Below are 17,504 nucleotides of genomic sequence, written 5' to 3'. Positions count from 1 at the left end.
AATGACAAGCCGCTGTTCTGCGCAGAGCTCCAACAGGAGGCGCCCATTGTCGTTGCACTTGCCGACGCCATGCTTGCCCAGGATTCCTGGCCAGGTTTCTGAGTCTTTGCCGACACGAGCGTATAAGTCGCCCAGGATTACAACCTTGTCGGCTGTAGGGGTACGTTGGATGAGGTTGCGCAGGTCGGTGTAGAACTTGTTCTTTTCTGCTGGTTCCGCCTGGAGGGTTGGAGCATAGACACTGATGAGGGTGATGTGACGCTTGTTTTGAAGTGGGAGTCGCATGGACATGATTCGGTCCGAGAGGCCTGTCGGAAGGTTTTCGAGTTTGGAGGCAATGAAGCTCTTGACCATGAAGCCTACACCAGATAGGCGTCGTTCATCCGAAGGCTTGCCAGACCAGTAGAGTGTGTAGCCCGCGCCGCGTTCTTGGAGGCTGCCTACATCTGCCAGGCGGACTTCACTGAGAGCGGCTATGTCGATGTCAAGTCTGAGGAGTTCATGTGCAATGAGGGCAGACCGACGTTCAGGTCGGTGGCTGTCAGTCTTGTCTAGCATGGTTCTGATGTTCCAGCATGCTAGCTTGAGTTTGTGAGCATCTTTTGAGGGGGAGGACGTGGAGGGGGAGGACGTGGAGGGGGAGGACGTGGAGGGGGAGGACGTGGAGGGGGAGGACGTGGAGGGGGAGGACGTGGAGGGGGAGGACGTGGAGGGGGAGGACGTGGAGGGGGAGGACGTGGAGGGGGAGGACGTGGAGGGGGAGGACGTGGAGGGGGAGGACGTGGAGGGGGAGGACGTGGAGGGGGAGGACGTGGAGGGGGAGGACGTGGAGGGGGAGGACGTGGAGGGGGAGGACGTGGAGGGGGAGGACGTGGAGGGGGAGGACGTGGAGGGGGAGGACGTGGAGGGGGAGGACGTGGAGGGGGAGGACGTGGAGGGGGAGGACGTGGAGGGGGAGGACGTGGAGGGGGAGGACGTGGAGGGGGAGGACGTGGAGGGGGAGGACGTGGAGGGGGAGGACGTGGAGGGGGAGGACGTGGAGGGGGAGGACGTGGAGGGGGAGGACGTGGAGGGGGAGGACGTGGAGGGGGAGGACGTGGAGGGGGAGGACGTGGAGGGGGAGGACGTGGAGGGGGAGGACGTGGAGGGGGAGGACGTGGAGGGGGAGGACGTGGAGGGGGAGGACGTGGAGGGGGAGGACGTGGAGGGGGAGGACGTGGAGGGGGAGGACGTGGAGGGGGAGGACGTGGAGGGGGAGGACGTGGAGGGGGAGGACGTGGAGGGGGAGGACGTGGAGGGGGAGGACGTGGAGGGGGAGGACGTGGAGGGGGAGGACGTGGAGGGGGAGGACGTGGAGGGGGAGGACGTGGAGGGGGAGGACGTGGAGGGGGAGGACGTGGAGGGGGAGGACGTGGAGGGGGAGGACGTGGAGGGGGAGGACGTGGAGGGGGAGGACGTGGAGGGGGAGGACGTGGAGGGGGAGGACGTGGAGGGGGAGGACGTGGAGGGGGAGGACGTGGAGGGGGAGGACGTGGAGGGGGAGGACGTGGAGGGGGAGGACGTGGAGGGGGAGGACGTGGAGGGGGAGGACGTGGAGGGGGAGGACGTGGAGGGGGAGGACGTGGAGGGGGAGGACGTGGAGGGGGAGGACGTGGAGGGGGAGGACGTGGAGGGGGAGGACGTGGAGGGGGAGGACGTGGAGGGGGAGGACGTGGAGGGGGAGGACGTGGAGGGGGAGGACGTGGAGGGGGAGGACGTGGAGGGGGAGGACGTGGAGGGGGAGGACGTGGAGGGGGAGGACGTGGAGGGGGAGGACGTGGAGGGGGAGGACGTGGAGGGGGAGGACGTGGAGGGGGAGGACGTGGAGGGGGAGGACGTGGAGGGGGAGGACGTGGAGGGGGAGGACGTGGAGGGGGAGGACGTGGAGGGGGAGGACGTGGAGGGGGAGGACGTGGAGGGGGAGGACGTGGAGGGGGAGGACGTGGAGGGGGAGGACGTGGAGGGGGAGGACGTGGAGGGGGAGGACGTGGAGGGGGAGGACGTGGAGGGGGAGGACGTGGAGGGGGAGGACGTGGAGGGGGAGGACGTGGAGGGGGAGGACGTGGAGGGGGAGGACGTGGAGGGGGAGGACGTGGAGGGGGAGGACGTGGAGGGGGAGGACGTGGACCTGTCCTCGGGCCTGCGCAAAGGAGCTTTTAGGTGGAGTGCAGTGCGCGCAGTACTGGCCCCACCCTTTACACCCATGGTTCGTGTGCCGTGGCCAAGCAAGCTGGGACGTGGCAGCGAGGTCCTTGGGTCGTAGGTTTTATATCGGAGTGGCCTTCTCCTATGCAGGTTTCTTACCCGGGCTGGAGGGGCCTGCCTCCCCTCCTAGGTCGGTCCATACTGCCCGGACCGGGGCCGAGGCCGCCGCAGTTCACCCTCTGCCTGGACTGGGGCCACCGCCTCCCACTCCCTGCCCGGACCGGGGCCTCCGCCTGCCTCACTCGACCGAGGCCGGGGCCGCCGTCTCCCCCTTGCTCCTGCACGTATCGGGGCCGCCGCCGTCTACCCTTCGCCCGGACCGGGGCCGGGGCCGCTGCTGCTCTCCCTGTGCCTGTACTGGGGCCGCCGCCTCCCACTCCCTGTCCGGACCGGGGCCTCCGCCTGCCTCACTCGACCGAGGCCGGGGCCGCCGTCTCCCCCTTGCTCCTGCCCGTATCGGGGCCGCCGCCGTCTACCCTTCGCCCGGACCGGGGCCGGGGCCGCTGCTGCTCTCCCTGTGCCCGGACTGGGGCCGCCGCCTCCCCCTTGCTCCTGCCCGTATCGGGGCCGCCGCCGTCTACCCTTCGCCCGGACCGGGGCCGCTGCTGCTCTCCCTGTGCCCGGACTGGGGCCGCCGCCTCCCCCTTGCTCCTGCCCGTATCGGGGCCGCCGCCGTCTACCCTTCGCCCGTAATAAGAAGACTGTAACCTCTATCTTCATAAGAACAGTCAAGAAGTGATCTCCCTTTCAAAATCCACTTATTTCTGTGGTCCCCTTTTGTAAGGAGTCACATAGTGTGGAATAGGATGTAACCAAAAACGGGTGATGAGAATGGGGGCAAAGGGGGTTGGGAAAGGGAACAAAAAAGTGGGGACATAGGAAAAAGTATAAGGGGTGCAGAACATGGTACATCGCTGCACAGTACAGGCCATTCAGCCCACGATGTTCTTACTTGTGTAAACTTACTCCACAACAGTTTAATTTTTCCCTAGTTTACACCCATAATCCTTTGTTTTTCTTGCATTCATCTTTTGAATTTTTCATTTGTACCAGCTTCCACTACCACCCCTGGCAGTGCATTCCAGGCACACACCACTCTATTTTTTTTTAAACTTGCTTCTCACATCTTTAAGCTTTCCTGCACCATCTCTTTGATGGTAGTGGCTCTGATGCTGGATGGAAACCATCCTCCATAATTCCTTGAGTGTTCTTCAAGCAATAAATTTTGTCAAAAGAGGAAAGGGAGACCCCAATGATTTTCCAGGCTGTTTTGATGATCCTTTGTATTGACTTACAAACATTTTACCATTTTGTCTCCTATCCTTGTCCAAAACTATGCCTATTTATCTGCACCTCAGTGTCCTGGTGTCTAACTTGGGGGTCTATAGAATGCTCCGAACAGTGATTGCTCCCTTCCTGTTTCTGACTTCCATTCACAATCCCTCCACTACATCCTCCCTTTCTGCAACTGTAACACAATTCCTGATGAATAATGCTACTCCCACACCCCACTTTTTACCTCCATCCCTCTCCCTTTTGAAACATCTGAACCCCAGAATTTGCATCAGCTAATTCTGTCCTATCATCCAAGTCTCTGAAATGGCCTCAGATTGTAATTCCATGTACTAATCCATGCTCTGTTCATCATCTTTAATCATAAAGCTTCTTGCATTAAAGTGCACCCATCCAACTGATTGAAAATATGAAAACTGCCTATCCTTCATCACAGTTTCATTACACATAGCATTGATTTTTTTTCATCAACTGCTCCATCACCTGACTTGACACTTTCCCAACCCCGTGCCTAGTGTGTTTAAATCCTCCCCAACTGCTCCAGCAAACCTACCTGCAAGGATATTTTTCCCTCTCCACTTCAGATGCAACCCATACGTCATATCTTCCTCAGAGGAAATCCAAAACCTGAACTCTTGCCCCAGCACCAACCTTTCAGCCACACATTAGAACTATATAACATTACACCACTGAAACAGACTCCTTCAGCCCTTCTAGTCTGTACCCAACCATTTTGTTTGCCTAGTCCCACTGACCTACATCTAGTCCATAGCCCTCCATCCGTCTCTAGTGTATATGTCCAAATTCTTCTTAAATGTTAAAATTGAGCCTGCATTCACCACTTCAACTGGCAGCTTGTTTCTCACTTCCATTACTCTCTGTGTGAAGAAGTTCCTTCACCCTAAACTTTTCACCTTTCACTATTAACCCTTGTCCTTTGGTTTGTATCTCATCTACCCTCAGTGGGGGAAAAAGCTTTTCTACATTTGCTCTGTCTATCCCCCCCCTCATAATTTTAAATCACTCTATCAAATCTCCCCTCATTCTTCTGTGCTGCAGAGAATAAAGTCCTAACCTGTTAACCTTTTCCTGTAACTCAGTTCCTGAAGTCTTGGCAACATCCTAGTAAATCTCCTCTGCACACTTTCAATCTTATTGATATCTTTCCTGTAGTTAGGTGACCAAAATTGCACACAATACTCCAAATGTGGCTCCTCCATGTCTTGTACAACTTTACTATAACATCCCAACTCCTATACTCAATACTTTGATTTATGAAGGCCAATATGCCAAAAGCTCTCTTTCAGGGAATTACCGTACCTATATTCCCAGATCCCTCTGTCCTACTGTACTCCTCAATGCCCTACTGTTTGCCATGGATGTCCTTTCTTGGTTTGTCCTTCCAAAATGCAACACCTCACACCTGCCTCCATTAAATTCCATTTGCCATTTTTCATCCTATTTTTTCCTGCTGGTCCAGATCCCTCTGTAAGCTTTGAAAACCTTATTCTCTGTTTACAATGCTTCCAATCTTAGTGTCATCTGTAAAGTTGCCGATCCAATTTACCACATTATTATCAAAATTATTGATATAGATGACAAACAGTATTAATCAGCCAAAACTTCCTGTTGTTGCCCTCACACATTATTGTGGCACAGGCAGAGATCACCACCCATGAGGTCCTGCTCTTTAGCTTCCTTCCTAACTCCCTATATTCACTATTCAGGTTCTCGAACCTTTTCCAACATCTGTCATTGGTACATTCTATGATCATTGAGCTGTAGATTGCCCAGATAGAATATGAGGTGGTGTTCCTCTAGTTTAAATTGAGCCTCTCTGGCAGTGGAGAAGGCCCAGGACAAACCGGTCATAATAGGAAAGCAGGGGGGAGGTGGGTGGTGGTATATGCAGCTGGAAGCTCAGGGTGGATACTCTGTGAAATGATCTCTGTCCATTTGGTCTCACCAATGTAAAAGAGGCTTTAGATCTAGAATCAAGATTGTCATTTGCACTGACAAATTTTGTTGTTTCAAAATGCTCCGAGTCGTATCATTGAAGTCATGAGTTGTGACTTTTCCTCGGAAGTTTGAGTGTGGAAGTTATCGTGACTTTGCATACTAAATTTTCTTTAGAATTTGTAGTCATTGCATGGAGTTATCTAAAAAGTCAGAATATTTTGGTTTTCTTCACAACCTCAAAAACAATTTTAGGTGCAAATTCATCTCATTTAGTATTTATTATCTTAAACTAAAGCATCTTGTGTTGGGGAATGGAATGCTGCTTTCCATTCCTACATCCACAACAAGCTCCAAACTCTCATTTCCATTTCTTTGCTGCTCACTGGTCCTAATCCCATTTAACTCAAAACAGCGTTAAATAGTAAAGTCTGAAGATGCTGTGATTGTAGTGCAATAAACATTCATGCTGGAGAAACTCAGGCCATGCAGCATCTATAGGAAGCAAAGGGATATAACCAATTCATTGGGAGCCTGAATAAAAAGGTAGAGTGGAGGAATGAAGGGGCGTGGAAGTACGTAAATAGGTGGACATGGGTGAGAGGGCAAAAAAAAGCTGAGAAGTGATGGGGATGGGATAGCTCTGAATGGAGAGGGAGGGAGATGAGGAGGGACATAATGAAAATTGGAGGTTATTTGGAAGGTGCCCAGACAGAATATTGGGTATTGTTTCTCCAATTTGTGAGTAGCTTGAGTCCATAGACAGACATGTCAGTGTGGGAATGGGGCATGGAATTGAAATGGTTGGCCATTGGGAGATCTTCATTATTACAGAGCGAAGCTGCTCAACAAACTGATCTCTCAGTCTTCATCCAGTCTCTCTGATGTGGGAGATCACAACAGGAGCATCAGATAATCTATACAGATTCACAAATGAAATGTTAAGAAGAGGTCTTCCAGGAACTTGAAGCCCTCTCTACCTTTGTCCTAGTAGTGAGGATGGTGTAGCGGCAGGGCTTCAGTTTCAAATCGTCCCCGTAATGATGGCCGACCATGAGTCCTGGGGGCCAGCGTTGAGATAATGCTGGACCCCCTCCACCTCAGGGACGAAGCCTGTGGGCTGAGAAACACATCGAGAGCATCATGACATCTCTTCTGGTTTCGGACCGGCCGAACCGGATGTGACTTAAAAAGTGGTCTAAAAAGGAGATTAAAATGGTTCTTTGCTGATTACAATGCAAGTCAGTTTTCCTTTGCCTCTCTGCCTTAAAAGGCGGCACATTGGTGACCTCTGACAGTTCAGACATCTCTGAACCCAACACATTGGCTTACGAACCAGTGCTGAGCGCGGTTGCCATTAAGCTGCCAGCATTCTGGCCACACAGACCATGTGCGTGGTTCATTCAGGTGGATGCACAATACAACCTCCGCAATATCACCAGCGAGGCTACAAAATTTTTGCACATCATCGCATCGCTATGCAAAGAATCAGCCACTAAAGTTGAACTTTTCCTAAGCAATCCTCTGGCAGAAGGTCAGTAGGAGGCTTTCAAGACCCACTTCCTATGAACTTTCACCGTGACTGAGCTGGAGAGAGGCACATGTTTCTTACCTCTAGACTAACTTGGGGAATGGAGCAGTTTGCATTTGTGTTGGTAGCAGAGCAGTTGCCAAGAGTATTTGTTCACATCAGGAGATGTGCTAGTGGTATAAGGGGAGCATCTTCTTTAAGCTAGCCTGATTGAAGTCCTCGGTGATGACTGGAAAGGCATTGGGATACTCCATGTGATGTTTGTTGATCATGGTGTTTTATGGTTAATAGTGACAGTGCCAGAGGTCAGTGTAGCCATTATTAATAAGGAAAATTAGTTCAGAAGCTGAAAGTGGGAAAGTTACCAACACTGGATGGGCTGCACCCCAGGAACCTGAAAAGAAGTAGATGTATTTGTATTTTTAATGGTCTTTCAAGAATTCCTAGTCAGGAATTGTTCCAGAGGACTGGAAAATTGCAAATGTCACTTCTCCTTAAGAAGGGAGAGAGTCCAAAGACAGGAAATTATAGACCAGTTAGTCTGACTTTAGTGTTTGGTAAGATTCTAGAGTCAATGATTAAGGGAAAGGTTTTGTGGTACTGGAAGCACATTGAGCAGGCTGAAGTCAGCATAGTTTCAGAGGAGATCTTGCCTGACAAATCTGTTGGAGATCCAAACCAGACTGAGGCACAGGGGACTGACACCTCTCCAACTGTTCATCCTACTGATTAATGTCCAGTTATTAGAAAACCTAACTCATGACCTCTGGCAAGGCTGCTTTCTCATAGACAGTTGTTTGCTGCACGAAGATGTGGCTGATAGAGAACACGCTGGGCGCTGCAATTTGACCAGAGGGTTTTTATCATTCATAGACTGGATTGGAACAGATTCTGGAAAAGAGAGAGGGGGTGATGTGTGCTTTTTAGCTAATTCCAGCTGGTGCATGGACATTGGAGTCATATCGACCTCCTGCTCCACTACCTTCAAGCAAATGTCAATTAAATGCTGGTTCCTCTATCTACTCTGAGAGTTCTCATCAGTAATGCTCACCTGAGTTTGTATCCCTCCTGATGCTGATTACAAACAGGCACTCACAAAGCTGGATGATATGGTCATTAAACAAGAGATGTCCTGTCCTGACTTTAACCAGACCTGTCTAAAGAAAATCCTGCCCAATTATCACCAGCACGTAACCAGCTGTACCAGAGGTCCCTGCACACTTGATCATTGCTAAACAAAGATGAGGAAGGCCTACTGTTCTTTCCCAGGATCCCATTTTGGTAAGTCTGATCACCTGGCTTCCTCTTTCTGGCTTCCCACAAACAGAGAGGCTACAGAGATCAAGACAGCCAGAAGGTGGTCATGGAGGCTGAAAAAAGATTATAGGACTGCTTCGAGTCAGTGGATTAGGTATTGCTCAGCTGAGGATCTGAATGATCACACCAGAGCTGTTACAAACTTTATCAAAACAGCTATGGATGAGTGTGTCCTACCAAATAGTTCAGGGTTTTCCGCAATCAGAAGCCCTGGATGAACAATGAAATCTAGAACCTGCTGAGAGCTGGATTCAGACATTTAGTCTGAAGATCAAAAACACTGTACAAGGATCAGGTATGATCTAAGAAAAGCCATCTCCAGGGTGATGTTTCCATTCTTGACCAGAAGCTCCACAATGAAGGATTCCCGAAAGCTGTGGCAGGGCCAAAATGACATAACCCAGTATAAAACCAAATCCTGGTGTAGTTAGAAACAGTAAAGCTTCACTCCCAGATGAACGCAATTTCTGCACCCAATTTGACCACCACGACAAGGCAGAACCACAGTGCATCCTCCTGGCACCTGATGTTCCTCCACTGTCAATAACTGAGGATTACATGTGGGCTGCCTTCAATAGAGAGTATCCAAGGAAAGTGCCTGATCTGGGCAAATTACCTGGCTGGATTCTGAAAATCTGTGCTATCCAACCTGTCGATGAATTCACAGATATCTTCAACCTCTCACTCCAACAGAGCGTGATACCCACCTGTTTTAAATAGGCCTTAATTGGCCTGTGGTAACCTGCTTAAATAACCACTGACCAGTGGAACACACCTCCACAGCGATGAAGAGTTTTGAGAAGCTGGTGTTGAAGCATATCAGTTCCTGTCTGAGCTGTGACATTACCACTGTTTCAATTTGCCTACTGCAGCAAAAGGTCCATCTCACTGCCTCTACACAAAGCCCTGGACAGTAAAGATTTGTACATCAGGATGATCTTTAGTGACTATATCATTATCCCCTCAAAACTGCTTGGCAAACTCCAAGACCTGGGCTTCAATACTCCTCTGTATAATTGGATCCTGGATTTCTGGAGCTCCAGACCACAATTAATGAGGATTCTTGAGAACATCTCCTCCACAATCTCCATCAGCTCTGGAGCATTACAAGGGTGCAGCCTGCTCTAGTCGCTTTATACCCATAACTCTGGTTCAGAATGACAACAACACCATCTACAAATTTGCTGACAATACCACAGTGGGTTGTTTAGTTTTTTTTTAAAAAAGGCTGATGAGTCAACATACAGGAGGGAGATTGAAAACTTGATTGAATGGTGTGATAACAACAACCTCTCACTCAATGTCACCGAAACCGAGGAGCCAATTGTGGACTTTAGGAAGGGAAAACTAGAATTATATGATCAATGATCATTGAGGATACAGAGGTGAAGAGAATTTGCAAATTTAAATTCCTGGGAGTCATTATCTCAGAGGACCTTTCCTGGACCCTACATATGAATTTCATTACGGGGGGGGGAAGCACGTCAGTGCCTCTACTTCATCAGAGGATTGAGGAGGTTTGGTATTTCATCGAAAACATTGACAAACTTGTACAGATGTGTAGTGGAACATGTGCTGACCAGCTGCATCATGCCCTGGTATGGGAGCACCAATGACTGAGTGGAAACATGCAAAAGGTAGTGGACCCACCCCAGTACATCACACCAAATGCCTCCCCACCATCAGGAAAATCTACATGGAACTTTGTCGGAGAACAGCAGCAATCATCAAGAACTCACATGTCCCACGATGTGCTTTATTCTCACTGCTGCCATCAGGAAAGAGCTATAGGTGCCACAAAACTTGTTCCACCAGGTTCAGAAACAGTTGTTATCCCTCCACCATCAGATTCCTAAACAAACTGAATCAGAGATTCATTTAAGGACTCTTTGCACATTATTTATTACTGAATTTTTTTTTCTGTTGCATGGTCAGTTTGTTTACATTTATTTTTTGTTTGCATTTCTCTCTCGTTTATGTATCTTGAGTACAGTTTTTTTGCACTACAGATGAGCAGAAATTCTGTATGACCAGTAGAAGCGAGAATCTCACGGTTGTATGTGATATCATGTATGTACTCTGACAATAAATCAGAGCTTTGAAGTAAGAACCAGGATAGCAATGGCGTCGATGGATTTTGTTTACTTGGATTTTCAGAAGCTATTTGACAAGGTGTCACACGTTATTATTGGACAATACAAGAATTTGTGGAATTACAGGAAAGCTATAATATTGATGGAAGATTAGCTGACTGGCAGAAGGCAATGGGAATAAAGGGGGCTCTTTCTGCACCATTGTATTGCTGTAGTTTTTTTCCAAGAGATATTAGGCTCTTGAACCTTCCCTCTGTTAGATAAAGTAAGTTAATAGATGAGTTGAAGTTTGTTTCTATTTTCATGTTTAAAGATAATTAAAAGCAACTTTTGTTTAAGTAACCATTATTCTTGGTGAATATCTATTGCTGCTGGGTTTTGGGGTCCTTTGGGCTCATAACAGCAGTAAGGAAGACAAATGCAATGTTAGCATTCATTGAGAAGACTAGAACATATAACCAAAGGTGTAATGCTGAGGCATTGTAAGCCATTGATCGGACCACATTTTGTGTATTGTGAGTGGTTTTCATGTAGAAATTATAGCACTTTTTTTGTACCTAGTCCTCATTTAAGCGCACCGTAATGTTTGGAACATTTGGCTTCACAGATGTTTGTAAGTACTCTTTTTAAGAGAGCTAGACTTGCTTCTAAGCTTTTTGTTGTCTTTGCAGTCTGTAGTTGCCATTTTTCTACATGAACCCCAAAGTTGTGCCAATGAAAGTCAAAGAAGCCATTATTAGTCTGAAAAACAAGAATAAAACTGTAAGAGGCATCACCCAAACCTTTGGATGACCAAAATCAACTATTTGGAACATCATTAAGAAGAAAGAGCGTACTGGTGAGCTCCGTAATCACAGAGTGACTGTTCTTCCAAAGAAGATCTCCACTGCTGATGACCAAAGAAGTCTCATCATCATGCAGAAAATTGCCTGTCCAACAGATCAAAAGCGCTCTTCAGGAGGCAGGTGTGGATGTGTCTGTCAGTGACTACTGTCTGTAGATGCCTTCACAAACAGAAATACAGAGGCTACACTGCAAGATGCATACCACTAGTTAGTTGTAGAAACAGGATGGCCAGATTGCAGTTCACCAAGGAGTATTAAAGAGCCTGCAGAATTCTGGGAAAAGGTCTGTGGACAGATGAGAACAAGATTAACCTGTATCAGAGTGATGGCAAGAACAAAGTGTGGAGGTGTAAAGGAAATGCCCAAGATTCAAATTATACTACCTCATCTGTGAAATGTGATGGGGGTGTTAAGGCCTGGGCATGTATGCTGGCCACAGGTACTGGTGAACTTCATTTATGATGTACTGCTGATGGTAGTAGCAAAATGGATTCAGAGGTGTAAAGACACATCTTGTCTGGTCAAGTTTGAGCAAATATCTCCAAACTCAATAGACAGTGCTTCATCCTACAGCAATACAATGATTCCAAACATACTGCTCTGGCAACAAAGGAGTTTTTCAAAGCTTTTAAAAACTGGAAAATTCTTGAATGACCAAGTCAGTCACCCAATCTAAATCCAATTGAGTTTTCCTTCAATATGCTGAAGAGAAAACTTAAGGGTACAAGCTCCCGAAACAGATAGGAGCTGAAGATGGCTGCAGTAGAGTCCTGGCAGAGCATCACCAGAGAAGATACTCAGCAACTGTAATGTCTAAGAATCACACACTTCAAACAGTCATTGCATGGAAGGGATATGCAACAATGAACTAAACATGAGTACTCTAATATGCATACTGTTAATATGTCCCAAATATTATGGTGCCCTGAATTGAGGAGATTATTAAAAAGTGTTGTAATTTCTACATGGTCAAACCAAAATGTATAGAAGTACCTGTTAATAAATCTGGAATGTATGCTTTAATCACATGTAAATTGATTGATTACAAATTTAAAACTGGAGCACAAGGGCAAATAAAGGTTGGGGCTGAGGGGGAGAGAGAGAAGAGTGTCTTTGACCCAAACATTATGGAGGGCACTGTAGCTAAGAGGTTGGAATGAGGTGTAGGGATAATGAAGTTCAGGAGAACATTCCAAAGCTTGGGAGTTTAGCAACTGGAGTCATCCAAGATGGAGCTCATGATAATGAGTTTATTGACATAAACTGTACATTGTACAATGTATTTATGCACCAATATTCTTGTTGCAGCTGATGCTTTTTTTTTTAAAGTCTACAATAGTATTCATTGAATAAAAAAGACATTGAGATATTAATATCAGTGCAAAATAAGTGACTTTACAGTAATGCAGACAATTTTTTGGTGTTTGAGCAGTCCAGGATTAGCATAACGAGGGTGTGATAGTATGGGATCCTATCACCTCTGTATATATTTGTATATAGTGCTAATGACTGGCTGAGAGTCGTAGCCACACCTACTGGCCAGGTCATAAGGAGCTGCACCTAACCAGATCCAGGTCAGTCTGGACTGGTCGACCTCGAGGTACTACGCACCAGTCTTTTGGTAATAAAAGCCTTCGTTTGAATCTACAAGTCTTTGAGTAATTTGACGTGCTACAGAGGGAAGGTTCAAGAGCCTAATATCTCTTGGAAGAAAACTACACTTGAACCTCGAGATACTGGTCTTTTGGTTTCTGCACTACCTTTCTGTACAATGCAGTGAAATGGGTTGTGACAAGGGTGATGGCATTCCTTTATGATGTTGGCTACCTTCGTGGGGCAGTGTCTCAAATTGATGACTATCTGAGGAATAGGTATTCTCGGAGGGCTAAGAAAAGTTAAAAGAATCTAGCGAGTGGATTTGAGGCTGAGGAACGATATGAGCATGTAGCTATGCATTTTGAAATAAAGTCATTCCATTTTTATAGGTCAGTTGGCACATGGACTCTGTGTGTGCAGAGTTACAGATGTTTTCTTCGAATAAAGTTTGTACACAGTTAAAGTTCCTGAAGCCTTGAGGTTCAGGAGATCATGGTTTTGTTATGCTTTTCCAAGTACAATTATGTGGTTACTAAAGTTATAATTATTGGCTACAATCTCAAGTTCTATGCTTCAAAGTTGGTTTTTGTTTTAAAAAATTAATACTTTAGTCAATTCTTCTCGGTGATCTATAGTTGGATGATTATTGTCAATCCCCTGGGAAAAAAAAATTCCCCAATATCTATCAATTGCTGAACTAGACTTACAGTGGGATTTAGTTGAATTCTTTTTCCTTTCAGTGGCTTTCGGATAGAAAAAAGAGATCATTGCAGAAGAATGATATTGGTAAGTATGCAATTCAAACAACATTTTTAATCAGAATCAATTAAATAATTTTTCATTGCTTTTTTTTGTTTGCGAATTGTGTTTTGATCCTCTTCCATGAACTATAATTGCAGAGTCAGGACAGCGAGAGCTGGAGTCCGATTAGAATAGCAATTTAGTTTAACTTAGACTAACTTAACCCCCTTCTAATTCTAAGTGCACGTATGGGTCATGTGTATGTGTCCAGGAAAGTTCTTTGTTTCACTGTCCAATCATTCACTTTTTACTTCTCCAAGTTCACTGGTATTAGCCAATTGTCTACACTATGCACAGAATTGAACATTTATGATCTTCTCCAGGCTCTGGTGCTTTAACTTAAATTGTTACTGCTCAGGAAGGACTTTGTTGGTTTCAGAGAGATATTCATTGGACTTGCAAACTGATCTCCTTCATCAGTTACTTCAGTGTCTTGTCGAGGAAACTTGCCCCTTCCAAAAGATAACCTCTTCTTCCAGGTTACCACAGAGTTCTTGGCACCAGTTTACCAGTAAAACATTAATCAGTTTTTGAGCCTGGACTTCTGCTCAAGCATGCTGTACCATTAAAGACGATAGTCCATTTCAATTCTACAACATCAGTCCAATTAACATCTACTTGTGAAGTCTTCATAGGCACTCTTCATGGTTTTGATAAAGTTAATAGCAGACATGAAGTCCACACTTAGGAATAGCTCTTGCATTTTAAATGAGATATATTTTGTAAAATGTTAATGTCTCTTGTGGAATGTAAACTAATACCTAAACCCTCACAATCTAACCTTGCCCTTTAAGATACGTTTTATAACATAATTGTATTAACTTATACCATAACATAGGATAAAGTCTTGTCTAGGCCATTGCTGTGAGCTTCCTGTGTCGGGAGGGAAATCTCTAAATACTTTGGGTTGGTTAGTGATACTTGACTTTATGCTTTTGTGTTGGGAAATGTGCAAGTGGAAGATCTTGGCAACTGATAAGTAGATGGGTTTTATTCTGATAGAAGCATGTTAGTTGTTTCTTAACAAAGATGCAAGTTAATTGTTGCTTAACAAAGTTTTGCAAGTGCAAACGTTAATATGTGACCATTTGAAAAGCTGAATATTGCAAGTCCAGAACCGATATAGTGGTGTAAAGAGTACATTTGGAATAAGATGCACAAATGTAAGATTTTCAATATCCCATATGCTGTTGGACTTTGAATTTTTTACTTTTATTAAATAGCAAAGATGGAGGCAAATGGATCATGGAATTTTTTTTTGTTGCAGTACATAGCAAGGAGCTGGGAGAAACCAAAAGATTGGCATTATCCCCACAAATTCCTGAAGATAAAAGGAGAGTTGGTTATGAATGATGTTTGTTATATATTTAAGTATAATGTGCAGATACAATGAACATTTTGGTTGCTGCAGCTTCCTGGCGCATAAAACAACACTCATGAAGAAGAAAAAAATTATAATGGGGGGGGAAAAATGAATGTTTACAGTTGATCATGGTGCAAAATTAAGGATCACAGATTAAAATTTACAGGATTTTTTTCCATTATAAAATGCAATACAAGAATAAGACACTGGGTAAGTAGAATTTTATACAGGTCATGCTCTTGATACTGCATGTCAATACCCAGTTGAGTTATAATTGCACCAGTGATGATATGAAGGTAAATTATGAGGATTATCAATTTTAATTGAGAAGCAAGTGGGAGGGCTCTAGAGGTGAGCAAAATCTGCAGGTTCTGGGGGTCTACTGCAGTAAGCACAAGATTCCTGATAAAAGGCTCGGGCCCAAAATGTTGATTCCCTTTAACTTCCTGTAGGCTCTGACCTGATGAGTTTCTTGAGCAATTTTGTATATCAGGTAGGTTCTGGGTGTATTCATTGGAACAGTGGAAGCAGAAGAGATTTTATTACGTTAACTTTTTTTTAAATTGAGAGTACACCAGACTTTTGGTGAGCCTGTAGAATTTCTCACAGTTCATGCTCTAGCCCATCTTTGCCATTGTGAATTTGGAGATATGGCCTTTCACTTCCTTATCTAAGTGTTGTGATTTGGAAGTCATGGGACCTTGGTAGAAGAGGTTCCTCTTGTTTAAAAGGTCCTGAACACTAGCTCTGACAGCTAGAGAACAGCAACTGGGCATGACATGGGCATGACATAATGAACCCAGTGGCCTACTGTGGCTTAAATACATATAGATCTATGATTAAGGTAATGTTACACAATAATTGGAGGTTGTAGATGTAATATCCAGGCAGTTTGAGTAATGAATGTTCATCCTTGCATAATTCACAAATTGCTGCCAAAATAATCTTGGATTTATGTATTTTTTTTTAAATTTGTTATGAAATTATGGGGAGGAGAGCAAATAAATAAACCTTTTTTTGGCAATTCTCCTTTCATGATGCATCTTTGCATTACAGGAAACTGAGAAACCAACCTCTTTCTTTAAACACAACCCTCCAGCGCCCACCCATATTTACATATATGGGAACTTGTGCTGCACATTGCATTAGATCAAGGATCTCCTTTTTTTTTTAAAAAAAAAAAAGCACTCTGGTGTATCTTGTTAAAGAAGCAGTAGAAATTGTAAGTTGTGTAAAAGGAAGACATATTTGTGCATTACCTTAGTGTTGAATTTGTAATACAAGACGTCTAAAGGAAAAAGCAATCAGAAAATGCAGATAAAACTTCTCCAATCATAGAATCTGAGGAATGAAAGGTATAACTCTGCACCAGGTTTGCTCCGATGCCATATAATTTATTCTTGTTACGAATGTTGAAAAGATGTGCTTGCTTTTCTATTGCTACCCCCATATTCTAACTTGCTGATGAACAAGGTTCTTGTCCAAAATAGTGAGGCATTTTGCTACATCAACGTGGTTCACAAGATAAAACTATTGCAAAGGGAGGTAAGAACGTCAACTTTATTTGCACAGGGATGATTTTTATGGAGAGTAAACTGCTATCTGCTAACTTAAGAGCTGCCAATGTTCCTTTCTTTTTTTTTTCCCCTTTACTTGGCTTTGAAGAGTTGAAGATGTACAAACAGCCAGATGAACTTTGCTAAAAGTATTGCATTCAGTGTGTACTTGTTAACGTAATTAAACAGTGTTCCAGAGGTGAACAGCAAAGAAATGGGTTCCAGTGCCATGGTCCATGCCAGTCATTGCCACCTAAAAATGAATGACTCTGAACTTCACCTTTCAGCAGTATTGTCTTGAAAATATTGTCTATGTAAAATAGATATGGGTGCCACAGGACTCATACCACCAGGTTCTGGAATAGTTGTTACCCCTCCACCATCAAACTCCTAAACAAATGACTCAGAGACTTATTGAAGAACTTTTTCTTTGCACATTATTTATTACTGAATTTTTTTTCTGTATTGCACAGTGAGTTTTTTGGTATGCATATTGTATACTAATATGTAGACTTGTATTCTTCTTGAGTTCAGTAAACTGTACTCAAAAATATGTATACTTGTACTCTTGAGTACAGTAAACTCTCCAAGAAGGACAAGTAGAAATTCTGCTTGGCCCATAAGAAAAAGAATCTCCAAAGGTTGTATGGGGTATCATGCATGTAGTCTTGACAATAAATATGAAATTTGAAAACATTGTTGGCAGTTACGTGATTGATATTAGAGAGCTAAAAGCAATTTATTTTTGTTCTTTTTAGGTTTGCGGCGAAGAATTGAACTTATCCAGGACTTTGGAATGCCAGCAGTTAGTACCAGTATTAAAATTTCACCAGATGGCCAGTACATTATTGCAACTGGTAAGCTATATTTCTTTAATGAATTGTGTATCTTGTCTCATATTTTATTGTT

At 45.0% G+C, this 17,504-nt stretch overlaps 1 protein-coding gene across 1 annotated transcript in view; it reads left to right on the top strand.

Annotated features, from left to right (window-relative positions):
* The window catches only part of nol10 (nucleolar protein 10), a 102,509-nt gene that overhangs the window by 5,764 nt on the left and 79,241 nt on the right, over positions 1-17,504 (top strand). The window contains exons 2-3 of the mRNA XM_069886294.1: positions 13,616-13,661; positions 17,354-17,452. Of these exons, the coding sequence (XP_069742395.1) occupies positions 13,616-13,661; positions 17,354-17,452 (145 nt within the window). The remainder of the gene's footprint in view (positions 1-13,615; positions 13,662-17,353; positions 17,453-17,504) is intronic.

The sequence above is a fragment of the Narcine bancroftii genome, chromosome 6 (assembly GCF_036971445.1).
Source record: "Narcine bancroftii isolate sNarBan1 chromosome 6, sNarBan1.hap1, whole genome shotgun sequence".
Classification (NCBI taxonomy): Eukaryota; Metazoa; Chordata; class Chondrichthyes; order Torpediniformes; family Narcinidae; genus Narcine; species Narcine bancroftii.
The sequence above is the reverse complement of the archived record's forward strand: the minus strand, read 5'-3'. Positions and strand labels throughout refer to the sequence as shown.